This window comes from Thamnophis sirtalis, unplaced genomic scaffold, assembly GCF_051295495.1.
Source record: "Thamnophis sirtalis isolate CommonGarterSnake01/CBP01778 unplaced genomic scaffold, rThaSir2_p1.2 scaffold_3, whole genome shotgun sequence".
In the NCBI taxonomy this organism is placed as follows: domain Eukaryota; kingdom Metazoa; phylum Chordata; class Lepidosauria; order Squamata; family Natricidae; genus Thamnophis; species Thamnophis sirtalis.
Window position 1 is genome coordinate 106,452,585 of NW_028261383.1, and position 26,646 is coordinate 106,479,230.

General features: G+C 36.1%; 1 protein-coding gene across 2 annotated transcripts in view; it reads left to right on the forward strand.

Moving 5' to 3' along the window:
- The window catches only part of SLIT3 (slit guidance ligand 3), a 501,863-nt gene that overhangs the window by 469,419 nt on the left and 5,798 nt on the right, over positions 1 to 26,646 (forward strand). For both annotated transcript variants that reach the window (XM_087709668.1, XM_087709669.1), the window contains exons 31-33: positions 10,490 to 10,730; positions 13,512 to 13,642; positions 25,880 to 26,034. In XM_087709668.1, coding sequence (XP_087565794.1) covers positions 10,490 to 10,730; positions 13,512 to 13,642; positions 25,880 to 26,034 — 527 coding nt within the window. The remainder of the gene's footprint in view (positions 1 to 10,489; positions 10,731 to 13,511; positions 13,643 to 25,879; positions 26,035 to 26,646) is intronic.

Sequence of the window (26,646 nt, forward strand, 5' to 3'; positions counted from 1 at the left end):
TTAAACCTCTATTGCTTCTTCTAACCTTATGTATAGTCTGTGTGTGTGTGTGTGTGTGTGTGTGTGTGTGTGTGTGTGTGTGTGTGTGTGTTCTCAGCCTTCCATGTTTCTGAGATCAGTAAATTGAGGTCCCAGATTGTTGGGACTCTGGGACTCTGACTGCTGACTCTGTAAACCGCTTAGAGAAGGCTGTAAAACACTGTGAAGCAGTATATAAGTTTAAGCGCTATTGCTATATGTATATAGAGATAGAGATAGTTATAGAGGTATATTTCTATAGGTATAATGCTTATAGATGTGGGCATCCATAGGACACAGAGCTAGTGTATTGTGATGTGATGCACACTCCTGCTATTACATACTTGCATGAATCGTTGCTACTATCTCTAAAAGCCTGGACCTTATACAGTAACATTATGACACATATTTTGTCATAAGACTTATGCTCATAGGTACAACTACAACTGTGGACCGAACAAAGCTTGGCATTAGATTATCATGATTAACCTGGTTTCCCCCCATTTTCCACTCAAGTCATATAAGCAGAGAGGTATGTACCGTATTTTCACCCATATAACCCGCGGGTTATATGCGTTTTTTGCATGCACAGCACCCCCCTGCGGGTTATATGCGTGGGCGGGGTATACGGAAAATATTTTACACGATCGGAGGCTTGCACAGGCTTCTTTCTCCGTTTCTTCCCCCACCCCGATCTCAGCTGTTTCCTTCTCCTCCGTTCCTTTCCTCTTCCCCAGCTTGCGCAGGCTTCTTTCTCCATTTCTTCCCCCACCCCGATCTCAGCTGTTTCCTTCTCCTCCGTTCCTTTCCTCTTCCCCAGCTTGCGCAGGCTTCTTTCTCCGTTTCTTCCCCCACCCCGATCTCAGCTGTTTCCTTCTCCTCCTTTCCTTTCCTCTTCCCCAGCTTGCGCAGGCTTCTTTCTCCGTTTCTTCCCCCACCCCGATCTCAGCTGTTTCCTTCTCCTCCGTTCCTTTCCTCTTCCCCAGCTTGCGCAGGCTTCTTTCTCCGTTTCTTCCCCCCCATCTCAGCTGTTTCCCTTCTCTTTTACTCGTCGCGGGTTATATGCGTGGGCGGGTTATATGCGTGGGCGGGGTATACGGGAAATATTTTACACGATCCGGAAAACCCGCGGGTTATATGCGTGTGCGGGTTATTTGCGTGGGCGGGTTATATGGGTGAAAATACGGTATATTGCCCAATATATGTCTGTCAGCCCTATAGATCAGGAAGCAGATTCCACAAGAAGACTAGTACTCTATTTTAGTAAGAAGGGCTACAGTAACAGATCCACACAAGTCTGACCACATTTTCCTTTCCTTCCCTCTTATACTTCAGGGGGGAAGTAGTCTGAATTTCCCTTTGCCTGCGCTCAAAGCAAACTAATGCATTTGTTATCTTACATCTCATGTTCCTTCTAACTTGGAGAATCCTCAATGTGGAAATTTCCCGGGCTGAAAGAAAAATGAAGATCAAGGAAATGGGAGCGAAGTTTATAGAACTGTCATGCAAAAATATTACTATATTTTCACTTAAATCACGCTTTAGTAGATCTCCGTTTATGGTTCCCAGATCAGTGGTACAGTCATTTGTTATAGATAGCTACTGTGCAGACAACCTAGGAATATTTATTTTATTAATCTAGACACTTTTTCAAATAATTATTATCTTTGTTCTCTCCTTTCCAAACATTTATTCTATCTGTCTCTGCGTATGCATGTGTTTAATGAACTCTTTCTGAAATTCAAGAAATCCTAGAAACCATTCCTTTTTCTTTAGCAATCCACTGTTTCAATAATAGATGTCACTGGCAAAAAAAAAAAGCCCACCATACATTATACATGCTGAACTCTCATGATATTTTATTTTTTCTTGTGGAGCTATTTCAAAACTTTTCCCATTGTGATATTGAGCAATAAGGAATCTGAGCAGCAATCATTTAAGTAAACATAGAACATTCCATAGTCTATAACACAAGTCTAGCTATAAGCTTTCCAGTCAAGCTGGCAACAGATGTCACATTGAAATTCTTTTTGTTGAAAGTACAAAAAGTGCCTCTAACAAATTTTTATGATATTTGTAAATAAAACCTAAGTAAAGTAAAACTACCTTCACATTGGATAAGATTAATATCATCATCATGGTTACTGATTGATTGATGACATGTTGACTATGAGTGGTCACATAGATATATTTGCTCCATGAAGAATTGTCCTTAAAATGATCTTTCGACTCTTCCAAAATTGCACTCATCACTATCACTACTGTAAATGAGTTTCTAGGATTTCTTGAATTTCAGAAAGAGTTCATTAAACACATGCATACGCAGAGACAGATAGAATAAATGTTTGGAAAGGAGAGAACAAAGATAAGTTTAGTTTAGTTAGTTTAGTTTTAGTTTATTAACATTTATAGGCCGCCCTTTTCCCTGAGGGGACTCAGGGCGGCTTACATAAAATCAGGGGAGGGGAATACAAACAGTAACGTAGACACACATAGAGTAAAAATAATGAGCAACATTCATTCATCATTTGGGAGGGGCAGTTATCTTTGTCCCCAGGCCTGACGGGCTAGCCAGGTCTTAAGGGCTATGCGGAAGGCCTGGACGGTGGTGAGAGTACGAATCTCCACGGGGAGCTCGTTCCAAAGGGTCGGAGCTACTACTGAAAAGGCTCTCCTCCTTGTAGTTGCCAGCCGGCACTGGCTGGCAGATGGAATTCGGAGGAGGCCCAATCTGTGAGATCTAATTGGTCGCAGGGAGGTAATTGGCAGAAGGCGGTCTCTCAAGTACGCAGATCCACTACCATGAAGGGCTTTATGGGTGACTAGTAGCACCTTGAAGCGGATGAGTCCATCCATCTTGCAGTAGTTTATTCTCTTCTCTTTCCACCTTTCCCAGAATTTGGATCTTTTTCCAGAGAGTTAGGACTTGTTTAATATGTCCAAAATAGGATAATTTGAGCCTGGTCATGGGTCAGCCTTGACCCAAGTGAAAATTCTGCATTCATCATTTTGATGATATTTCTAGTTGTTTTCTTGACTTATCTGATATTCTCAGGCATCTTCTCCAACACCAGATTTTAAATTTATCAGGATTTTTCCTACCCTATTTCTTCAAAGTCCAACTTTGACTTTCATAGGCCTTCACCGGTAATACCACGGTTTGCACTATAATAATTTTTATGGGTATACATAAATCCCAGTATCTGAATATCTTTTCCAAGGCTTTTATAGCTGTTTTAACAAATGCTGGGCTGTAGCATATTTCTTGGCTACTTGTTAATAGTTGACTTTTAAAAGGCAGACAGTAGCTATCAGTTTGATATCTTCATTGTCAATACTAAGTTTGATTGTTGTACCTATTGTTATTAGTTTGCTCTTTATATTTCATTTTAATCTCATTTTTTTCATTTTGTTTCTTGGCTTTTTTTTTTACTATGGCTTGGAGATCCTTAGCGTTTTTAGCTATCAGAAAAAGTTGTCAGCATACCACAGGTTATTTGTGTTTCTTCCTCCAATTTTAAAACCATTCTCACATTTTTTTTACCTTGCTTTCTTTAATATATATTCAACATATAGGATGAATAAATAAAGGCAGAATATATACCATTGCCTTACTTTTGCTAACATGAAGCCAGTCTGTTTTTCCATGGTCTGTCTATACCAATGATGGTGAAACGTTTACCGCCGAGTGCCCAAGCTGCATGTGCGCACATGCCCAAACTGAAAGATGTGTGTACGCACAAATGTGGGCATGCTCGGGCATGTGCAGCAGAGACCCGAAGGAGGGGCATCCCAACATTGGCAGCGAGTCAAGAGGTAAGATCTTTTTCTTTTGTGAGCTTCTGTTTCATTGTTTGCAGCGAAAAGAAGCTCATGAAAGAAATGCCACAGAGATCTGACCTGGGGCAACAGTGGGCATGCCAGCAGAGAGGGCTCTGTCACATGTGCCATAGGTTCGCCATCACGAACCTATACTATGGCTTCCTGACCTGAATATATGTTTCTCACATAAACAATGAGATCTTTTAAGATTCTCATATTTCTAAGCACATTCCATAGCTTGACAGAATCAACATAATCAAAGATCTTTATGTAATCAATAAAGCACATACTGACTTCAATTTTGAATTTTTTTTCTTAATTATCTAATTGCATTAATGCAATGTCTTGTATTCCTCAGCTTTTTGTAAAATCCACTTTAACATCTGACAATCCTATCCCATGTAGGGCATTAGGCTGGAGGATCCTAAGCATTAGTTTGCTAATTTGTGAAATTATGGATATAACACAATAGTTTGCACTCTGAAATTCTCTTTTTTCTTTTTTTTTGATATTGAAATATACCTTGACCTGTACCAATCTATTGGGCACTATGTTGTTGCCCAGATTTTCTTACACAGTTTGGTTAACCCTTACGGACTCTTCTTCTGTTGCCATATTTCTGTGGATATTCCTTCAGTTCTTAAAACTTTCCAATTTAGTAATAATGGGAGTGCTGATGTGAATTCAATTTCTGTAAGTACTATAAATTATTGTAAATTGGGGACATCGTCTTAGAGCATCTTCTAAAATAATTTGGATGTTGACATTTCATCATCATACTTTTTCAGTAAGTTCCTTCCATCTTTATTTGATGTAGTGTGAATCTGTTACTTCTGAATCTATCCATTTGGCATACCAATTTGAGAATGGAGCCTTCTGAGTTCAGAGATCTTTTTAAAACCTTTCCTTGTTTTTCCATGCCTGTTCCCATCATTAGGGTCTTTGCAGTTATTGTTCTACTGCTTCTTGACTCTTGTAATATCTCTCTGAAATTCTTCATTAGGTTTCTTCCTGAAATTTTTGTTTTTAGTGGCTTCACTTCTCTTCTCTTGACAATTTCTGTAATTTATTCTCGCAGTGAATTTGCTTTCTTTTTTGGGTGATTTTTAACAATCATGTTTCAAATGCCCCCTTCACAAATTCTTTAAGTACATTTCATGGTAGCTCCAGTTCTCTATTAATGAGTTTAGAACTTCAAAGTGATTCATAATGATCTCCATAAAACCAGTGGCTATGTGGTCGGTATTATGTCATAGAAACTAGTTGACTTTCTTCTGCTGCTTTAGTTAAACTTGGAATTTGTAAATGAGCAGTGTGTGATCTTTTCCACTGTTAGCACCTGGCTATTCCTGTCCTGATGCATAACTGAGAGCCTTTCCCTCTTGAAGCAATAATATAGCAAATTTGTTTTCTGTGTACTCCATCTAGTAATGTTTATGCATACAGGTATCCATTTGGTTGCTTAAAGACAACTATGAAGAAATCAGTGGAGTGGTAGAAATTGATAAGTTGTTCTCCCACTTACTAATAATTTAATTAATTATTAGTAATTTCCTAGCAAGCTCTTTTCTTCTGTATCAATGGCTGGAGCACAAACCTAGATGATAACCATATTAAAGAATTGTCTGCAAAGTTTAATTAATATTATTCTATCATTGATTGTACTGTAGCCAAGTACTATTCTTGGTATAGCCGTCCTAAGTTACAATTCCTAATAATGCTGCTCCTTTTTTTTCATCTCCTGAATAATAAACAGTGTGATCTTCTGAAAGTGTGTAATTCCAGTCCATCACTGATGCCTAAGATGTAAATTTGTAGTCATTTCATTTCATATTTCACTGTTTTAGTCTTTCCTATGTTCAGGTTTCTTATGGGTTAGTGCTCCCATTGCAATTCTGTTTTTGTGGCTCCAGATTTTCTTTTCATGTATGATAACATCATCAACATCAATATCAGCATCTCCTAAAAGCTTTAATCAAGACTTGTTATAAACACCATTAGTACTCTGAAAGATCCTCAGCTCTCCTTGGTAGCATGTTGAGTGCCATCTGACTTGAGGGACCCTCTCATTCAGGACTATGTCATTAGACATTTTTTTTATAATTTTATTTTTTATTACATAGACAACATCACATAACAATAGAAAAAAAAATGGGAAAAGGAGAGGGGAAAAAAGGAAAGAAAAAAAAGACACCCCCCCCATCATCACATACAATATGTCATTTCATCACAGGTGCATCCCTACTACGTTTATACATCCCGTATCTCTCTGTTGTATATTTAATAAACACCACAATAACCTAGGGTTTAAAAAAAAGGGGGGGAGACAAAAAAGAAAAAAAAACCATCATCACATGCAGCATGTCGTTTGGTTACAATTGTTTTAACCTCTGCATCTTCAAATAATATTTACCGTCTCAAATATTTCATCTAATATAACTAACGGCCTTATTTTCATTCTACAATATATATTTAGTTAACTTTAGCATTATTTTTCCCCAGAGAGTATACTTCTATTTATTGTTAACCTTGCATTTCATACCTTCAAACAGAGATCTTATTCCTTCATTGTTCAACAAAAGTCATTAGACATTTTATAGTTTCTGTCCATGTGGTTGTCTTACAGGGGTGGCTTACCATTGCTTCTGCCATTTAATATGAATTTATGTCTTTGCCATTATCATTAAGATGATCGTCCACCTCTGGCGTCTTCTTATATACAGATTTATATCTCTAATATAGATGCCTGCTTTCTTTAACTGGGCAGCTGGAATGACCTTTTGTTTTGATCAATTTTACTGGGAATATATACTCCTGGCATACATTTTCAATGTTCTTCATGCATTCCATCAGGAATACCTCCTTCTCCATCATGATAAGACAGCACAGACTGACTTGATGAAGGGAAATGTGGGGTTATTAAAACATAGCTAGGGCCGTTATTATCCATAGCAGTTTCTTTGAGTTGCTCTATAAATGTTCAAATCACAATTCTTTATATAGTATCTAAGGGAATAATTAACATTAAAAATACCAAAAAAAATTTACATGTTCAGGATTGGGTTATTATAATCATCTGGGAAACAAGTACTTACTCAGTTTTAATTTTAATCACCTTTTTGGCTTGAGAAAAAGAAAAAAATGCTCTCAAAGGAGCATGTATTATAATAGTAAATCAATTGCAGGCCTATTGATTGGTACGTAATGACGTTTCCTGGTTGGACAAACCAAATAGCAAGTTTGTTGTTATATTTAATATAGATATAAAGATGCAAAATGTAACAAGATTTAAAATGAAGGATTTTCAGTGGTATATTAAAATAAACCGAGTAGATCGCTTAAACCTGACCTTTGTTTTCTGTTTGCTTCCTGCATACTCCTTATGCAAAGAACTCTATTAGCTAACAAGAAACTAGGTGATTAGTCTATGTTGACCACCATAAATTCCAGCAGATATAACAAGCTATACAAACTGGGTAGAAAAAAAAATTCTAGCATTTTACTGTCTTACCTTTTCCCAACTTGATGATTTCCCATAACTGGAGAAGTTAAAGTCCAAGATATCCAGTAGTCACCAAGTTAGAGAAGGTTGCAGTACCCATTAGGTCACTGCTTAAAAAACAAAAGCATTTTTATTAATGGTATTAAGCTTTGGAATCAGAGTCAGATTGCCCTACATTTTCAGAACATATATTCTAGATCTCACTTTATGTAGCTAATGCTTGATCAGTACATTAAATGTAACTTGTTGTCTTGCTACATACTACAGAAGTTCTCTTATCAAAAACTGTAAATTGTTTCCATTCCAAGAATCTGGATGAATTAAAAAGCTGGCGCTAATAAAGCTTTGAAAAACTGACTGTCGAAAACCTGGGCAGGAATAGGCCTTAGTGAGATTAGTTATACTTTACGTTGGAACTCCATGCAGTAACTGTCTTGGGCACCATTTGGAGCACATTTATGTAGACTAACTTGAAATAGATGAAGAAATATGCTAATGCATTTCAAAAAGTGTTAAACTGTGTTTTATACGAGAGACGATAGATCAGTTGCAAAAGGTAAGAAGTGTTGAAAAATAGTTTTGAATTTTGCTTTTACGAAGGATCTGAAGAAAATAGTATATCAATCTGTGAGAGCATTGAACATGCTAGAATTGGTAATAGGGTTCTTGGGATTTATTCCAAATTGTCTTTAACTACCTTTGCCTATACTATAGGACTGAATGTATGGAGTCTTTTGTTCATTTGATTTACTTTTGCAGTGGATCTGGTTTCAGATTAAAGCCTTCAGCTTTGAAACTTGGTAGTTGCGATTATATTTTGCATGTCAGCATTAGCAACAGTGTAGTTTCATAATATAGTATGGAGACACTATTAAATATAATAGGATACTTAGATCTGGCCATAATTATCCATGATGGTATTGCCTCATAACTAGATTACTACACTGCTTTCTCCCGGTTGCTGATGCCGGTAGTTGGTTTACACTCCTATTTTCTTTTCACAATGAAATGCCTCACCGGGAAACACATATGCTTTGTATCTTTTAAATGAAATGGTGTGACATTGATTGTGTTAATCATTCTAAAATTGTAATTATTCCAAATGATCAGAATAAGTTATAGGCTGTATTGATAACTTAGCCTGGAATTATGGTCGTAAATTGTACCGGTCATTAAAGTGGATCATCGCATGACTGACCCAATTTTATGACTTTTTTTGCATCAGCTGTTAAGAAAATCCATGGTCATTAAGCGAGTGCAGTATTATTAAGCAAACCTACAATCTGCAATGGGCTAGTTTTCCATAAAAAAAACATAAATCATGATCACATGATTGTGGGACATTGCAAACAACTGTAAATGCAGGCCAGTTTCTATGTGCCTCAAATGGCCATCAGAACTTTGACTCTAAGTCATAAGTACTGAGGAGTCTTCCATAATTTTGAACAGTTGCTATGTAACTTATTGTAAATTGAGGACTACCTGTAATGATTTGTTCATTATGCTGCGCACATTGATTGGCTAGTTTTGGAAAGCTTTTGTTAACAAACCTAGGCTTTCTCTTTTCAACTTTACCATTGCCTGATTAATATGTTCCATTTGGAGGATTTGAAAATTGGATGAGTGTAGCAGCACAGAATATTAGTTACACTAAAAACACTCAGGTCATCTGTTTATAACTGAATACAGTTGCTCTTTGCACATATTTCATCCAGCAATAGTGTATTTTTATTGTAGTATCCACCACTGGCCTACCAGTGACTACTTGGAATGACTTGGAAAAGCAATTCAAAGAAGTGATAAGGCATTAAGGCAGAAAAAAGATTGAAAAAGTGTAACTATTATTATAAAGTTTCCTCTAGAACAGGAGTCCTCAACAGCCTGGTACACATACAAACATAGTGGACGCATGCATATACTATACCTTTATTGAAAGTTAAAATAAGAACTTTTTTTCTCTTGAAAATATAATGTAGGGAATGATGGCAACACTGACTGTTTAAGACCCTCTCATCCCATGCAACATTTCTAGTCTAACTCAGACTTCTTCTTGTAGCTATTTTTTCTTGAATATCAACATTGTCAGCACAGTATTGTTAATACTGACAAAAAAAATCCAGATGTTACTGGGAGAGAAAAAGTGTCAGATTCCTGTTTCACATTGTCTGATCAGTTTTTGAAAAATATGGATATAGGAAAGTCAAAAAAGAACAAATTAAAAATGAGTTATATTTCTAAAGTACACAGGCGTGGTAACCACATAGCCCATGTTTAAGAAACACTGATAAGACAAAACTGCATGTTTTCATTGAAAAAATAAAATATTCCACATAGGCTTTTATTTTACCTTATTTCAGTACTGTCTTATTTTTAAAGAATTTTTTAATACATAGTTTAGTTTTGAAACATAGACTTAATTTTGTTTTGTTTTTTTCCTATAAAGCTCACATTCATTCAAACTTACTTTATCTGATGCCCTCCAGATAGAGTGGGAATAATGGCAGTTTGGCTGGTTTGAAGAGTTACATTACATCTGGAAGAGAAATGGAGACTACTGTATCTTAATTAAATGTTTCACAGTCAAATAATCAAAACTCATTGTTTAATGTAACCATTATTTTTGAAGACCAATTTTTGTCCTTTCTGGTTTGGTCAAGACATAAGCAAATGGAAAGCTTTCCACTGCAAGAAACAGGAAAATTGGAGGATTGTTAGTATATAAGAAGTTATTAATATGTAAAATTTCCTAATACATTTTTTATTATTTTTGTGCTTTCATATAAAATGAATGCATTATTGCCACAATATGATTCTCACCACATAGAATCAATTGTTTGAGATGGGTGGCTAAATAAATTGAATAAATTAATAAACATAATTTTTCCCTAGAACATTTCTTCATTAGTACAAAATGTTTACTTCAAAATCAGGTAGTGTCTATTGTGATATAGCTATTCCATATGCAGATATTCTTAGACTACCCTAAAATATTGAAATGTTTATTGGAAATGTTAATGTTTGGACCAATATTTGTCAACTTGAGATATGCTACAGCAGCAAAAGATATTTATATAAAGCACATACTATTAAACTTTGTTTAATGCTTGTGCGCCTCAAATTAACATTGACCATTTTCTATTTTTTAAGTGGACTCTTCTGTGAAAATCCACCACCCATGGTTCTCCTCCAAACCAGTCCTTGTGATTATTATGAATGCCAAAATGGAGCACAATGTATTGTTGTGCAGCAGGAACCCGTCTGTCGTTGCCTGGCAGGTTTTGCTGGCCAGAAGTGTGAGAAGCTCATTACCGTCAATTTTGTTGGGAAGGATTCCTACGTTGAGCTTCCACCAGCCAAAATCCGTCCTCAAGCAAATATCTCACTTCAAGTAAGTTATTCAGATAATTTTTTAAACCTTTATCAACCCAGTTATTGCGAACAGATTATGCAAAGGTCAATGAAAGCATTGCATTCATTCCCGGTGTGCAACCCAAATAAATAAATTAATTAATTAATAAGAAAGATGTATGCAACCTAAAGTCTTAGGGTTACACACAGTCCCCCAAATCCTAAATACTCCAGAATTATATTTTGTAATGTAGCCAAAAGATAACATTATTAAATATGTTGGAAATAACCATATCAATTGCATAAGATTAAGTTATTTATTGTTCTACTTTTAGAATTACAGCCTCTGATATGCTACTCAAAGCTACACACACATTCCTTGATCAAAGGACAGTTACATACTTCACTTTGCTGGGAAAAAATGAGAAATCACCTGTAATAACTGATATTTTTAGAAGCTTATTAAATCAATCTTTTCCATTTTGCAATGCAGCCTTTACAACTCTTCGTGTAAGAGATCTATTTTTTGCCTCATCACAGACTTTTCTCTAAAATTCAGGAAGAAGACACACAATCTTATTTTGCTTTTTTAAAAGACCTTTCCTTTCACTTTTCTTTAGTTCTGCATGTATAAAACAGTAAAATATGTCACATGAGTTATGAGCTCAGGACACAGTTTACATAGCTCACATTTTACATTTATTTCAGAAAAGAATTCTGACAAAAATGTATTTTGGATGATAATATGAAAGCCAGACTTGTTTACTACATGAATTTCACACAGATGGTGTTCTCAAAGCTTATTTTCCAGTTAAAACATTGCTTCTCCATCTGGTAGTTAATTGCCACTCTTATAAAAAATAGTTTTAAGTAAGCATCTCTTGAAACAGTATTCAGAAGTCTTTCCTAATGAAAGGAAAGCTAATAAATAAATTTCAGCTTACAAGCTTGGAAAAAATTTCTTTTCAATATGATTTTTATAACATTTATATAGCATGCATATTACTTATTTTGTGAAAAATTTTGTAAATTAAAACTATTTTATTTTATAAAATAAGTATTATTTTGCTATTTTGAAATAGCCATAATATATAGAGGACAGATATAATTGGAACTAGTATTTATTGTTGGTAGAAGTACTGAGTTTAATTTCAAGGCCTTTCTTTAAAAGCATGTGGGTGTAACTACAAGGCTGTAAGTGGCTTATACAAAAAAGCTTAAAGATTATCCAAATGCTTAAACACAATAAGTGTGTTTAATATAATTAGTTACTTGCACTCTTAAAACATGGAGGGACAAGGTGTAGTCTAGAGTCATGTGAATCATGCCAGCATCTTTTTACACTCTAGTGGTCCTTCGTATGGATAGAATAAATAGAATAAAAAAGAAAAGCTCTTTTGTGGGGAAGAAGGGAATTTAGGGTTTATTAAGGACCAAAATGGTGGCCTTCTGTTTTGTAGAGATTTAGCAGAATAGTTCTTCTATATGATTTAACCCTTGAGAGTCCCCATAAAATATAAATCCTCGCTTTACCCACTTTGTGAGTATGGATTTTGCTTTGCCACATAAAGCTTGGGCAAGGAGTGGGGATGTTTATTCCTCAAAGTAAAAGCATCTATACTTAAGATCACACAGAAAATTAAAAAATAGCATAGAAGTTTTGTTTTCTTGCAAACTCAAACCATTTCTTGTGCATCATTTTCAAAACATGTACAACACTTGTCATATTCATATCCTTCAGTCTCTCTCACTCCTATATATACAACCTTCTCAAAATTGAATGCACCCATCCTATGGGAACATCTCTGAAAGGCATGTTAAATTCCTCCTAAATTTGATGTTATACAGACATGGATGACATAGTCTTCTCATTTTGTGTCTTCAACCTTATGGCATTGAGTGTCAAAGATTTCTAAAAATCACTTCTTTTTTGCTGAATTCTCAACCCTATTTAAATATTACTAATACCTTTCTTGGAGCCAGTTGGTGTAATGGTTATCAGGCTGTAAACCAGAAAACAGTGAGTTCTAGACTCACCTTAGGCTCCCAAGCTGGATGACATTGGGCCAGTCCTCTTCTCTCAGCGCTAGGAAGCAAGCAAGGGCAAACCATTTCTGAAATCTTGGGAAGACTATATAAACTATACAATTTTTAAATTCTTTCAGTAAGGCGGCTGTTTTTATAAGGAAACTATGTGTCAATAAAGTCTCTAGAAAGGTATTAGGTTGCCTCTAAATCTCTTATAGTTGGGGAAGAAAGTTCTTTCACAAGTAACACTAGGGATTATTTAGTTACCAGAGACGTGTTGGAAAACTATATCTGAGTTACATCTTTTACAACAGCTCAGCTAGCTAGTGCACAAGCTAGTGAGGTGGAAAAGATGAATCATAAAACTAAGAACAAGCAAAGTCAGAATTTCTAGTGTAGCCTCTGCTGCACTGCAGTCACTCAACATGTCAAGCTCCTAACAATCTTCAAAACTGAATTGAGGGTATTTTTCTGAGAGAAGCATCACTCCATAATGCAGTATTCCAACGATCTTTCTGACATGACTAAGGAATGTCAGTATTCCATTTATTAATGTGAGCACTTAAGGGAAACTTTAAAAGTTAGAATTGGCATCACAGTAATTGTAACTTACATCCTAATATTTGTGGTATACAGAGAATATTTCTTTGGGAAGCCATAGACCAATCCTCATTGCTAAATAACAATGGGATAAATTTGGAATTAATGTTAGTTAACCTTAAAAACTATGGAGGAATGTACATATTTTCTTGCTTCTATATCATTATTAATTTTCCTTTTATTCTGTTTAAAGGTAGCAACTGATAAAGACAATGGCATCTTATTATACAAAGGAGACAATGATCCCCTGGCTTTAGAATTGTATCAAGGGCATGTGAGACTTATCTATGACACAGTGAATGCTCCACCTACAACTATATACAGGTAAGTCTGACTTATTTAGGATTAGTCAAAAAGTAACACCACCAACATTATATTAATAAAATTAATATAACTTACCATTTTAGACTATATATTTTATGCTTTGGAAATCTGCTTTTACTAGATTCTAGAGCAAGAGGAAGTGTAAAAAGTTAGCAAGAGAAACAATCCCCATCCACCATGCCATCTTCAGTAATCAAAGTGAAAAATAAATAAAATAAATAACTTTCATTTAATTGTTTCACCAATCTCGTATTACTGTATAAGCTCAGTTTTGTTCTAAGGACACATTTTGATTCTTCATCATCATTTTCAAACAAAGTTTTAGAAACTAATTGTTTTCAGTTGAATTCACAGAATCCAAGAATCAGAGAATTGAAAAAAAAAATCTCAGAAGTCATCTAACCCAATTCACCACTTGATGTATGATCTGTTAAAGCACTTTGGACAAATACATTTCCAGTGTTTGTTTGACAGCCTCCAGTAAAGGGAGACATAACACAATGAGACAACCAAACACTCCTCCTCCCCGTTGGCAGTTCTTATAGGAAATTATTCCAAATAGTTAATCCAAATCTATTTCCTGTGGAGAAATAGACTAGTTCATGTCAGTCGTTTTTAAAACCGGAGATGATTATGACACCCTTAATTGTGCATCACATTGTCTAGTATTTCTTTTTATTGTGTAGCTGAATTGTGTTTCCTTTAGGGCCACAAGACAGTTGATAAATCATGAATTTACCACCTGGCTTCTTCCCCAGATTGCCTGCTGCTACTGTCATAAACAGCATGTGCGCTGCCGAAGATGGCTATGGAGCACATTGTAGTAAAAGAAGCCAAGTTACATCCAGAATTAATGCTTTTTTTAAAAAAAAAAGTATCAAAGTTATTACTTGGTATAATTAAAAATATTTTCTTGAAGAAGACTTGGTGCAGGTCATTCCTACTCACCAAAACAAATTGATTGTTCTCCTATACACATGTGAACGAGTTATGCACATTCTCCAACCTCTTTCAAATTGATTGTTCGCTTATACACATGTGAATGAGTTATGTACATTCTCCAACCTCTTTGTAATAGGTTAATGGAGAAAAGCCCAGTTCAGACTAGTGTGTAGTTTGTTTCATTTCTGTTTTTTTTTTAAATAAGTATATCCAACTCTATTGGTACAAATGCACACTGTACTGTCTATGGCTCTAAAATAAACCCAGAGTGTCTCATCCCGCAGTAAAAATATATAACATATCATACAGCAGTCATAGAAGGAGAGAAGGGATCAGCAGTGAAAAGCAAATCATAAAAACTGTATGTCATATCCAACTTTTTACAATCATTTGCTATAGGAAACTCAAGTATGCAGCAAATTCTCAGCCACACGAGGGACACATTTTGATGGACAGTTTCTAGCAGTGCCTAACCCACAGAGGCCTCCTGCAATTACTCTGGTTTTCCCACTTTAACATAGTTTTATAAATGCTAAGAAAAAAGTCAAAAAGTGCAAGACAATTTTGTTGGGCTACGAATATAAGATGACAAGAGCCTTCCCAAATCATTTCATGAATGTAGCAGGAGACAGCAGAATAATAATCTGATTTGAAAGTACCCCATAAAATCAATGAAGACACTCTGAAAGATAACAAACCAATCCGGTTGGCCTTTTTTGTATCCAAAGTTCTGGCAATTTAGGATACCCTAGAGAAGCCTGCACAAATATCTTCTTTTTAAAAGGTGCCCTTGCCCTACATAGCAATATTTAAAAGGATAAGTAGGGAGAAACCGGAAACTGCTTATAGAGTCTCAGACTTTCATGAGAAAAGTGTTAATACACGAGAAATCAGGAGGATGGATAATTAGCTCAGTTTGGCACTGCCATCTGTTTCTTTTAGAACTGTATGGAGTTTGCAAGAGAATAGAATCAAATTCAGGAGGCTGTTTTCTACACTAGATGGTGTATTGACTAATTAGGCAGTACATTGTCTTCAGCAAACTCTATAGTGGAACTGAAAGAGCTGTCATTAGGTCTCAGGAAGTATGTCTAACCATCGTCAGGGGGTTTTGTTGGTTACTTTCACTAGTGATTATAGCCTGGTGGGAAAGCCACAAAAACAGACTCTTTATTTTGCAGCTAATCCTAATTGATTCCACATTATAGCATAGGCAGAGTTGTTAAAGCAGTTTTATGCCACTAATTAGAGCATAGGAGAAGGCTCATTAGTTGCAGACAACACACACAGTGACTGATCAGAGTGGGTGCTTGTTCTCTTTTGTTGCTTGTAGAATGCTGTAGTGACAAGGGGCTGTTTTAGATATCACAGCATTATATGCAGCTTCTCCTGTCTGACAAAGTTACCTGTGGCACTAAGATTCAGACTCCCCATTATTCCTGTACCCTTCATTATCATAAGATTAATGGCCTGTTCACTAATGGTGTGTTCCACCATGTGATCTGTGGAAATGGTGAAAGCTGCTGCTAATGTGATGCCCTTTTGGAAATGTCATTCTAATCTTTTATTAGTTTAAGGACTATAGCAGAATGAGGATTAGCATCAACCTCAAAAGGGGGAAAATTGTGCTCAGGGAGAAAAAACTGCAGCCAAATAATGTTGGCAGACCGGAGACAGGGAGCTCCTTAAGTGGATTAGATCTATTTAGTGAGTGGGATTCAGAATGGGAACAGGTCCAATTCCATTTTCTTTCTATTTGGTAAATCAACATTTCTTTTTCTTAGAAGTATCTCTAAAGTGGCATCAATAGCAATATAGCAATAGCAATAGCAGTAGACTTATATACCGCTTCATAGGCCTTCCAGGCCTCTCTAAGCGGTTTACAGAGAGTCAGCATATTGCCCCCAACAATCTGGGTCCTCATTTTACCCACCTCGGAAGGATGGAAGGCTGAGTCAACCCTGAGCCGGTGAGATTTGAACCGCTGACCTGCTGATCTAGCAGTAGCCTGCAGTGCTGCATTTTAACCACTGCGCCACCTTGGCTCTTAGTCAAACAAACAGTATGGGTTATAACTGTGCTGTTGGAAAACAAAGAATTTGGGACTGGCAACTGTCATAAGATGCACCTTTAATGCACCTTCCCAAAGTAAGTTAAAAATCCCACTTCTGCTAAGCTGGTCCCACTATTGGAAACAGACTGAGATGTTAGGAGACACCGGTCTAGAAATATAAATACATCTAAGGTAGCACTAAATAACCTAGTAATTCTTGATGTTTTTAACTTTATCTTCCATAATGCCTCACTCCCTAGGTCCCTCTTTTGTGGAATATGGCAGGCCTTGACATTCTCATTGTTCACTGTTCAACATCTACATGAAATTGCCAAATAAAATCATTCACTATTTGAGGTCTGGTATCATCAGTATGCTGATAATATTCAGTCACATTTTTCAGTACCAGGTCAGGCAACTGAGATTGCTGAGATGGTATCTCAGTATCTGTAGGCTATTTGGGTCTGGATGGAAGGAAACTCTCTGATTTACCAAGTCTTACCAAGACCAGTTGGCGGTGAATGTTAGGCCTTTAAATGGGCCCACCATTTAAGTGAACCCAAAGGAATGTGTTCCATCGCTAACCTTGGATGAGATTTCATCCAAGTTCCCTATTGAATGGGGAAGTGCCATCTCTGTGTCTTCCAAGATTCACAGCTTGTGTTTGATAAGCATACAGCAGATGTGGTCAGGAAGGTCATTGTGAAATTCCATCTGGTGTGCCAGTTGTACTTCCTAGATTTAGATAAGCACTTATGTCCTGGTCAACTCATGTGTCAATTCCTGCAAAGACTTTGCTGTGGAGCTACCCTTGAAAATCATTCAAAGTTTTCAAATGTCCAGAATGCAGCTGCACAAGCAGTAATGTGATTGTTTCATGAGTTGCAAGCACTGCACATTCAATGAAGATGCAATTCAAGGTGGTGGTTATGATACATAAAGCCCTACGTGTAACACGGTTGGCACATTCTGGATTGCTTTGATGTATCAGTGTCATACATAGGACCCCAGAAACATGCTTTCTCTATGACAGAGCATGCCCTCTGGAATAAGGTTCTGGAGACCAAGCTATGGGTTAGAATAATTGAAGACCCTTGTTGGGTGCATATGTTTGTTGGATTGGATTGGATTGGATTGCTTTTATTTATTGGCCGCCCTTTTCCCTGAGGGGACTCAGGGCGGCTTACAACCTATAGGGAGGGGATACACATAATGACATATACAGACAATACATAATTAAAAAATAGAAGCAACATTCATTCATCATTCGGGTGGGGACAGATCCTAATCTTTAACCCCAGGCCTGGCGGGATAGCCAGACCGTAAGGGCTGTGCGGAAGGTCTGGAGGGTGGTGAAGGTACGAATCTCCACGGGGAGGTCGTTCCAAAGGGTCGGAGCTACTACTGAAAAGGCTCTCCTCCGCGTAGTTGCCAGTCGGCACTGGCTGGCAGATGGAACTCGGAGGAGGCCTAATCTGTGTGATCTAATCGGTCGTGAGGAGGTAATTGGCAGGAGGCGGTCTCTCAAGTACCCAGATCCACTACCATCAGTTTGTTGCTGATGAGATTCACCATGATGCTTACTGTTATGTGTTTTATTCTTTTGATTACACTTTTTTTGTTTTGCTTTTATCTAGAAGCCATCAATTGAACAATGGCAGCTTTTGGGTCAAAAAAAAGTTAACTATATTAATTAGGACTAATAGGAGTTGCAATCCAAAATATGTGGCAGACCTTGGTTTCTTACCCCTCCTCCAAATCTCGGGTATTATTATCTTGATTCCTGCACACTAAGCATTAGCGTATACATCATCTTATTAAATCAATACAAATTAAAACTACACATAACAAAAAGCAAAAAAAACCAAAAACAAAACCTACATATGAAACAGAAATTTTGCCAAATCATTAGCAAGTTCCAGAAATTCTAGAAAATATATTTATCTACTTCTCACTATAATATTAAAGCCTGGCAGATAATTCCAGACACTAATTCATTCATTCATTCATTCCTTCATTCCTTCCTTCCTCTCTCCCTCCCTCCCTCCCTCATGAATTTTCATATTTCAATTTAATGTCTGTTGCTCTAATCTCAAACAGTCCTCTTTCCCCATTTTGTCTCTCTTGTAATTCTTACTTAGTCAGATAGTTTATTCTGGTCTCTTGCTTAGAAAATCAAAATGAACCACTTCTGGATTTCTTCACTGCTATTGCCCTCCAATATATACATATATAGAAAATATATTACAATTATATGATATCTACAATGAAAAAGAATCCCTCACAGGCTCATATTCTTTCATTTTTGTTAAACCTGTGCTGAATTTATAAATGAATATGAGGGAGAGGTTTTTTTTTCAAGTTTAATCAGATTTTTTCAGCCTTCTGTCCTAGAATAGAAAGATCAAAGTTTGCATTAATGTTTTCCTGAATATTTAGGTATGTCAGGTGGAAGTCAGTTCATATTTTTGTCAGACATTATGGAAGATATTGTCTTCTATCACTGACTTCAAAAGAGTGGAAAAATAGCTCTAAAAATCCTTTAGTCAAATCAGGACTGTCACATCAGAATTTTTTAATTTTAAAATTGGAAACTTTACCACAACTCTGTGTGTGTATATATGTGTGTGTGTGTGTGTGTATGTATGTGTGTGTTAACATCTTTCTTGGTCTGTCAGAACTTTTCAGGTCTGTCAGAACTTTTTTTACTTCATTTTTAGTCTGCTAACTATTCATGTCTGAAGACTATATTTTATACTCCTGTAGTTTTCTGCTTTGTAAGAAAAGCAAGGATTACAATTTTCATTATATCTGACATTTGCAGGAAAGGGCTTCTTTTCCCCACTGGATAGTTTTGTTCTTCACTGTTATTAGAACGTTAAACATTTTAAATGTAACTTTACAATCTCCAGTTTTTTAAAAAGAAAAATAGTATCCATTGTCGATTTAAGATAATATAATTTAGGCACTTAATAATACCTTTTGCCATTTCCCGGAAGACCTTGTCTATGGTCAATATTAGAAAGCTTGAGTGTAAGATTTGCAATTTTAAGAATTGTATTACACGCAATACTTCAAGCCTAACTGAATGATAGATATTTAAAGCAAGACAAAAAGCAAGTTAATTAGTTATCATTCCCACACAACTAAATCAGGAATTCGAATTGTGTGATCCTGACAGCCTCTTTTGAACATATCCAATGCTGGCATGTTACAATTTCTCTAGGGAACTGTCAAAAGCCGCTTTTTTTTTTGTTATACTCTTAACTGAGACATAGACAGATTCACATGTACAAAATGCTAACCCAAACAATTAGCCCAGAAGGAATTAGCTTTATCTCCACATATTACAGAATTGGTTGGGACTTAATTAACCCACTAGGTATGTCATCCGAATGGCAAACAAAATTGATTGCTGCTTTTCAAGACAAAGGAAGTCTTTAAAGGATTCTGCAAAAAAAGAGAACTTTATAGTTACCTGTCTGCTAGGTTTTTTTTTTCTCCGCTACCCCACCGTGTAGCCACATGGAGTAAAAAGTTTTTTTTTAAAAAAAAAAACTTCCTCTAATTTTGTCTTTACAAGAACCAAGCTTTCTTCAAGCTACCACATATTTCATTTTAAGAATTGTTTTAACTGAAAAAGGCAATGACATTCATCAATTACTTTTGAAGTGACTAGGAAGTCTAAAAATGGATATGAAATGACTTGACCTTATTATCCCAAATAGCTATAGCGACACCACTTAAACCTACCAGTATATACCACTCCATACATCTTTACATCATTGTCTGAGTAGTTTACAATGTCAGCATATTGCTTCGAACAATCTGGATCCTTACTGTACCAACCTCAGAAGGATGGAAGGATGGATCAACCTGCAGGCCATCAAACTCAAACTTGATTGTACGATATTGGTACATTGAGGTGATTCAATTAACTGGAGATGGAAAAAGCTGGGTTTGCCATGTGATGTGCAATGACCATAACTACTATTAATTAAAGAATAGGTTTCTTACTACTTAAATCTATAATTCTTTAAAAGATTGTTATTTCCTATCTTGAAGTCGGGATGGATTATTGATCCTAGATCCTAGTGCTAGTCCTAATCTTTGGTATAACTGTCATTCAAGAACTTCCTCTTATAACTCAAAGCTAGAAGGATCCAGTTTTCTAGAGATCTACAGAGTATGTATGCAGCAAATACCATTTAATATATTCATCATTGTACCATTTTCCTATGGAAATGCATAGCTTGGATATGGAAATATTTGATTAGGATTAAGTAAGTCATTCTATTTTCTTTCTCCAATTGCTTAAGGAATACTTCCGCAGACTTCATTATTTCTAAACCTGACTGTTGAGTGTAACTGCCTAGCAATAAAATTGGACTGATAGTTATCATTATTTCTATTATTCTGCTATATACTTTGCTCACTAAATATCCAGAAAAATGGATAATCTTTTTACTTCCCCTGATTTCTTACAGTTGGAATAGAAATTTTAAATTTATGAGTACATGTTGAAACCCAACTAATAAAGTGGAAGCAATTTAATTTCCTGGCTAGCTATCTGGTTTCTAAAGAGACAGCAGGATATTTTTTTTCAGAGTGTTCAGCTTTCAGTTTCAGCTAAGCAGTTTTGTTTTCTCTCTTTTACACAAGGCTGGAACATTTTTAATTACCTTCCATTCTAGGCGTTGTGAATAGAGCAACTGCACGCAAACTGAAACCATTGCAAATCTTTTTAGAAGAATAAAGGTGATACATACCTTTCTGAACCCAGCATGGACTTTTAAATATGTGTTTTACAACTATTATTTTTAATCAGTACAACATAAACACAGGACCTAGTTTTGTTGCTCGTACTTTTTTTCTATCCTGAATGTAAAATCTTAGATATTTTATATTAGGTAGTTTGTAAACAAACAAAAAACTTTGGTCCTTCCTTCCTTCCTTTTTTTCTTTTGGTTTTGTAGTATTTAATGGTAAGCAGCTGAGTGAACCTGCAGTCTAAATCATAGTCAAGACTTAGTGTAAGAGAGATATTGGGACAAAGATCAACCTGATTTTGTTTGTTCAGAATAACCATCCAAACTGCCTTCCCTAGATTCTGTTTTTGAAACATAAACCTCTCTGCAGCCCTCTTGCTTTTATTGAGGATAACAGAAGCACCGCTTTAAAAAAAAGGAAACAAAACTAGTTTTAGACAAAACAAAATCATTTCATGAAGCACAAAACAAGCTTGAATGTGCTGTTTTAGCACATAAATTACATTATTCTAGTGATGCTTGTTTTTTTAAGACTGGATACAATGGAACATCAGTGTAAGCTGTCTTGTCAATTCCAAACTTTCCAGTGATTCTTCAGCTTCTGAAATAGAACACACTTTGGCTCTTTTTAGTTGTACATCTCCTCAGTTGCCACTTGTTGGATTAGATCCATTACTATTAGAGCCTTACTATTCATTATTCATATCTTCATTATATATTATTCATTATCTTGTCTGTGTCCACCTAGGGATTAATGTTATCACATTAAGCCCTAAGTGACAAGAGACAAGATAATGTCTATGTCTATCTTCATTGTTTATCCCATTTTTTAAAATGCCTGGTACAATGCTTATCTATCACTTCTTCTAACCAAACAGGACTCTGATGTAGCTTTTCATGTTGCCCAATTTTTCACATCTAATTATTTTATTTGTCCCCTTATGATGACTGAAGATTAGCACTAATTTTAGTTATTGTCACTTGTGTTATTTGCATCAGTATTATTTCTCTTATGCTGATTTTGTTTTGTAATCTTATTGCATTTTTTACCCATTTTTTAATCCTGATAGTAATTTTAGTTCTATGTACTTCTCTGTAGTGTTTTCAGACCCAAAGGCATAACAAAGGTTTGTTGTTGTTGAAAGGAAATAAATAATACGAATAGGACGAGGGGAGACATAATATCAGTGTTCCAATATCTCAGGGGTTGCCACAAAGAAGAGGGAGTCCAACTATTCTCCAAGAAGCAATGGGTGGAAACCAAAGGAGAGAAGCAACTTAGAACTGAGGAGAAATTTCCTGATAGTTAGAACAATTAATCAGTGGAACAGCTTGCCTCCAGAAGTTGTGAATGCCCCAACACTGGAAGTCTTTAAGAAGATGTTGAATAGCCATTTGTCTGAAACGGTATAGGGTTTCCTGCCTAGGCAGGGGTTTGGACTAGAAGACTTCCAAGGTCCCTTCCAACTCTGCTATTGTATTGTATTGTATTGAATAACAAAGACTATCTGACAAAATATTTCCATTGTTTGCTCTTGGATCTTTTTACAATGTCTTTTTAGAATGCATTTTAATAATATTATTATTATGAAAATATGTTATTAAGAGGTTATTAGGAGAATTAACCCACAAAAGTAAGAATAATTTAAGAATAAGAAAATGAGTGAATAAAGCCATAATGATAATACAATGATAAGTAATACTATTATTGTTCTATTATTATCCTGAATAGTCAGTTCTGTTCTCTCAATACCAGTTTCATGAATCGTAATTATGATTTACCATTTAATTTGATTTCTTTCTGAGAACTGGGTGAAGGTTATCAAAGTGGCTTAGTATAGGACCTGCATTGTATTTTCTTGTCCTGTCTTTGATAAGTGTTGCTGACAGCCATTTTTCATAAATTGTCATTTGGTTTTTATGAGCGTTTTTCCTCCCTTTGAATATAGATGGAATATGGCTATTTTATTTTCCTGGAAGTGTCAAATGAAATGCAGCTGGCTATCTTGAAAAGTGTTTATATTTCAATAAGTTTGAAAAAGTATATATTGTGAATTCCAGAGGAATGATTCTAAACAAGGCAGATTCTACTTAGTATACAGCATTTTAATAGGTTTATTGGAATTTAGCCCAAAGTGAAAACTAGAGAACTGTTTCTAATTGGTTGGCAAACAGTTGTTAAGACAAGCTTTGGCTTTTTGAATCCAAACACAAAAATTGGAACCAATCCAATTCCCATTTTAATTTTTCTTTTTCTCTCACACGCACATCCCCTTATTGCTATTTCTTACCAAAATAACTTTCAAAGGAGCGTTAGGTATGTTTGCAATCCTAGATCATATACAATTAATTCAGGTGTTACTTTGCCAATTGTAGGGATCAGACTCATTCTGCTGTCTTCTTCGAAAGCTTTAATTTGGGTGGTGGATTATCCTGATCTAACTTCTAGTCTTCTGTTATTTGTTTACATTCTGATTTGAAGTGAGTGTGCATAATATGTTGGGTAATATGCAAGCAGCACAGTTTTGTTTCACTTTTTCTGTCTAAAAATTATATTTTTGTGATGCTCTACTGCCATCTAGAAATGAAGCATCAGACTGCACCTTTCTCTAGCTGTACTCTCCCATGCTTGTATATTTATCTCTTATATATAAAGCTGTAACAATCTGTAACTACTACTGAAACTTTTATCTATAATGATATTGCCGCTGGGGAGGAATGCTAAGAAATTATCCTGTGTTTCAAATAATGTGCTTATCTGGTTCATTGTCACATTTTGTAATTAAGCCTTGACAGATGAATGTTTTCATCTGTGGCATTGTTTTTGAAGGAGACTTGAGTCAGCTCCAATTTTAACACAATCTCCTTGCTGTAGAATATAGCCTTTTCCTTTACCAAAATCACAGCCTTGCTGCGTTGCTGGCTCAACTGTGGTGTGCTGTTCAGTGTCTGTGGTTTTCTTCCATTAATCTCTCGCCAAGCCACTGTCTCTGACTGTCTCTGATCGTTGTAGATCCCCTCCACAACAGCATCAAACAAGACCTTCTAAGATGAAATGAATGAGCATTTATCTTCTTGAAAAGAAATCCCATCCCTGAATTCAGGGGTTGTGTTTTTGAGGGGACAGCAGTTGCTGATTAACAAAATGCAGAATTCCAGGCTTCTCTTGAAGCAACACACCTAGAAAACACCGATGCATAAGCCAGCCAATGATACAGTTACATGTGTTGAAATCACAGAGATATAAACATGTGTTTAACTTACTGATAAGGAGACATGGAGGTTCTGTGGTAAAGATGCTGACCTTGTAGATCAGGAAGGTCAGCAGTTTGGCGGTTCAAATCCCTAGCTCCGTGTAATGGAGTGAGCTCCCGTTACTTGTCCCAGCTACTTGCCAACCTAGCAATTCAAAAACATGTAAAAATGCAAGTAGAAAAACAGGAACCACCTTTGGGGGGAAGATAATAGTGTTCCGTGTGCCTTCGGTGTTTAGTCATGCCGGCCACATGGCCACGGAGACATCTTCGGACAGTGCTGGCTCTTCAGCTTTGAAACCGAGATCAGCACCGCCCCCTAAAGTTGGGAACGACTAGCACATATGTATGAGAGGAACCTTTACCTTTACCTAATTTTCTTATTCAAATAAGAATCAATGTTTAATTTCCTGAGAGACTGACCCTCACCTGAAGCATGCTCTTAGGATTCTTTATTAAGTAAGTGCCCTTCAAAACAGTTACCCCTGTCAGGACAGTTTCTGTCTGGACAGAAATAATTGAAAAGGGTTTTCCTTAAAGTAAGCACCTTTCTTCATTTGGTGCAATAAAGGGCATCTTCCCTTTATCCCTGAGGCAGGAAGTTGAGCTCGGGCCTTTTCAGAAGGTTCTTTGGTGGACATGCAAACCAGTTTCATCTTCAGAATTTAATACATTCAATAAACTGAGTCGTCAAAACTTTTTGGAAGAGTGAGCCTGTTCTGTCTTCCAATTTCCCTACCAATTAAAAATGAAAGGTATTGAGTTAAGTGGGAAGGAAGGATAAGAGACTTTACATTGCTAAAAGTTTCATTGGAACTATTGTTTTCTGAAAACAAAATCTAATAATTGTCCATTTTAATGTTAATAAAGGCCTAGACTTTCTCAAAGATCTTTAAAATACTGGTAGCCCTCAACTTACAACAGTTTGCTTAGTGACTGTTCGAAGTTACAACAGCACTGAAAAAAGGAACTTATGACCGTTTTTCATACTTACGTCCATTGCAGCATCCCCATGGTCATGTGATTAAAAATCCAGGCGTTTGCTAACTGATTCACATTTATGATGATTGCAGTTCCTCTTACCTTTTTTTAATTCTTTTATTCTAACTGCATATATGAAATATCTTACATTTCTATTTTTCTTATGGAGATCAGATAATTGCAAAAGCTGTTTATCATAGCTTCTAATACCCTTCCCTTGGTTTTTTTTTTCTGAAAGTGTGGAGACAGTAAATGACGGTCAGTTCCATAGTGTGGAGCTGGTGGTGTTGAACCAGACCTTGAATTTGGTAGTAGATAAAGGCATTCCCAAAAGCCTTGGCAAACTGCAGAAGCAACCCGTGGTTGGTCAAGACACTCCACTCTACATTGGAGGTGAGTTCTAATTTCTGCAGAGTTTCAGCTGAAGGTCAGGCTAAATAATAATCTTAAGATCTCCACAACTATACAATAAAAGACAATTTGTTGTACTATGAAATAATTGCAAAAGATTCCAATCTTTTTGCCTGAAAAGCAATGGTATCCCTCACCTATTATGTTGGTGTTATTATTGTTATTTTAAATTTATACATTTGAGGGGTCCTTGGTGCTCTTTGAGGTTGCTTGTTTTCTTGCAGACGTTTCATTACCCTAACTAGGTAACATCATCAGTGCTAGTAAGGAATTGTATGTTACATTGTATGTTGAAGAAAAAACAGGAGTCATCTTCAACATACAATGTAAGAATTGCAACAACAACCATGTAGGACAAACAGGCAGAAGACTGACAACACATCCATGAAAATCAACTGGCAGTCAGAAGACATGACAAAAATTCTTTAATTTCACAACACTTAGACAGATTTAACCATAGTTTCTTTTGGGGAAATGTGACAATCCTAGACTGGGCCACGTCCAAAAATGCCAGGGAATTTCTAGAAGCCTGACTCTCTGCCAAATCAGTCATCAATAGATGCATAGACATTAACAACATTTGTAGACTAAGTA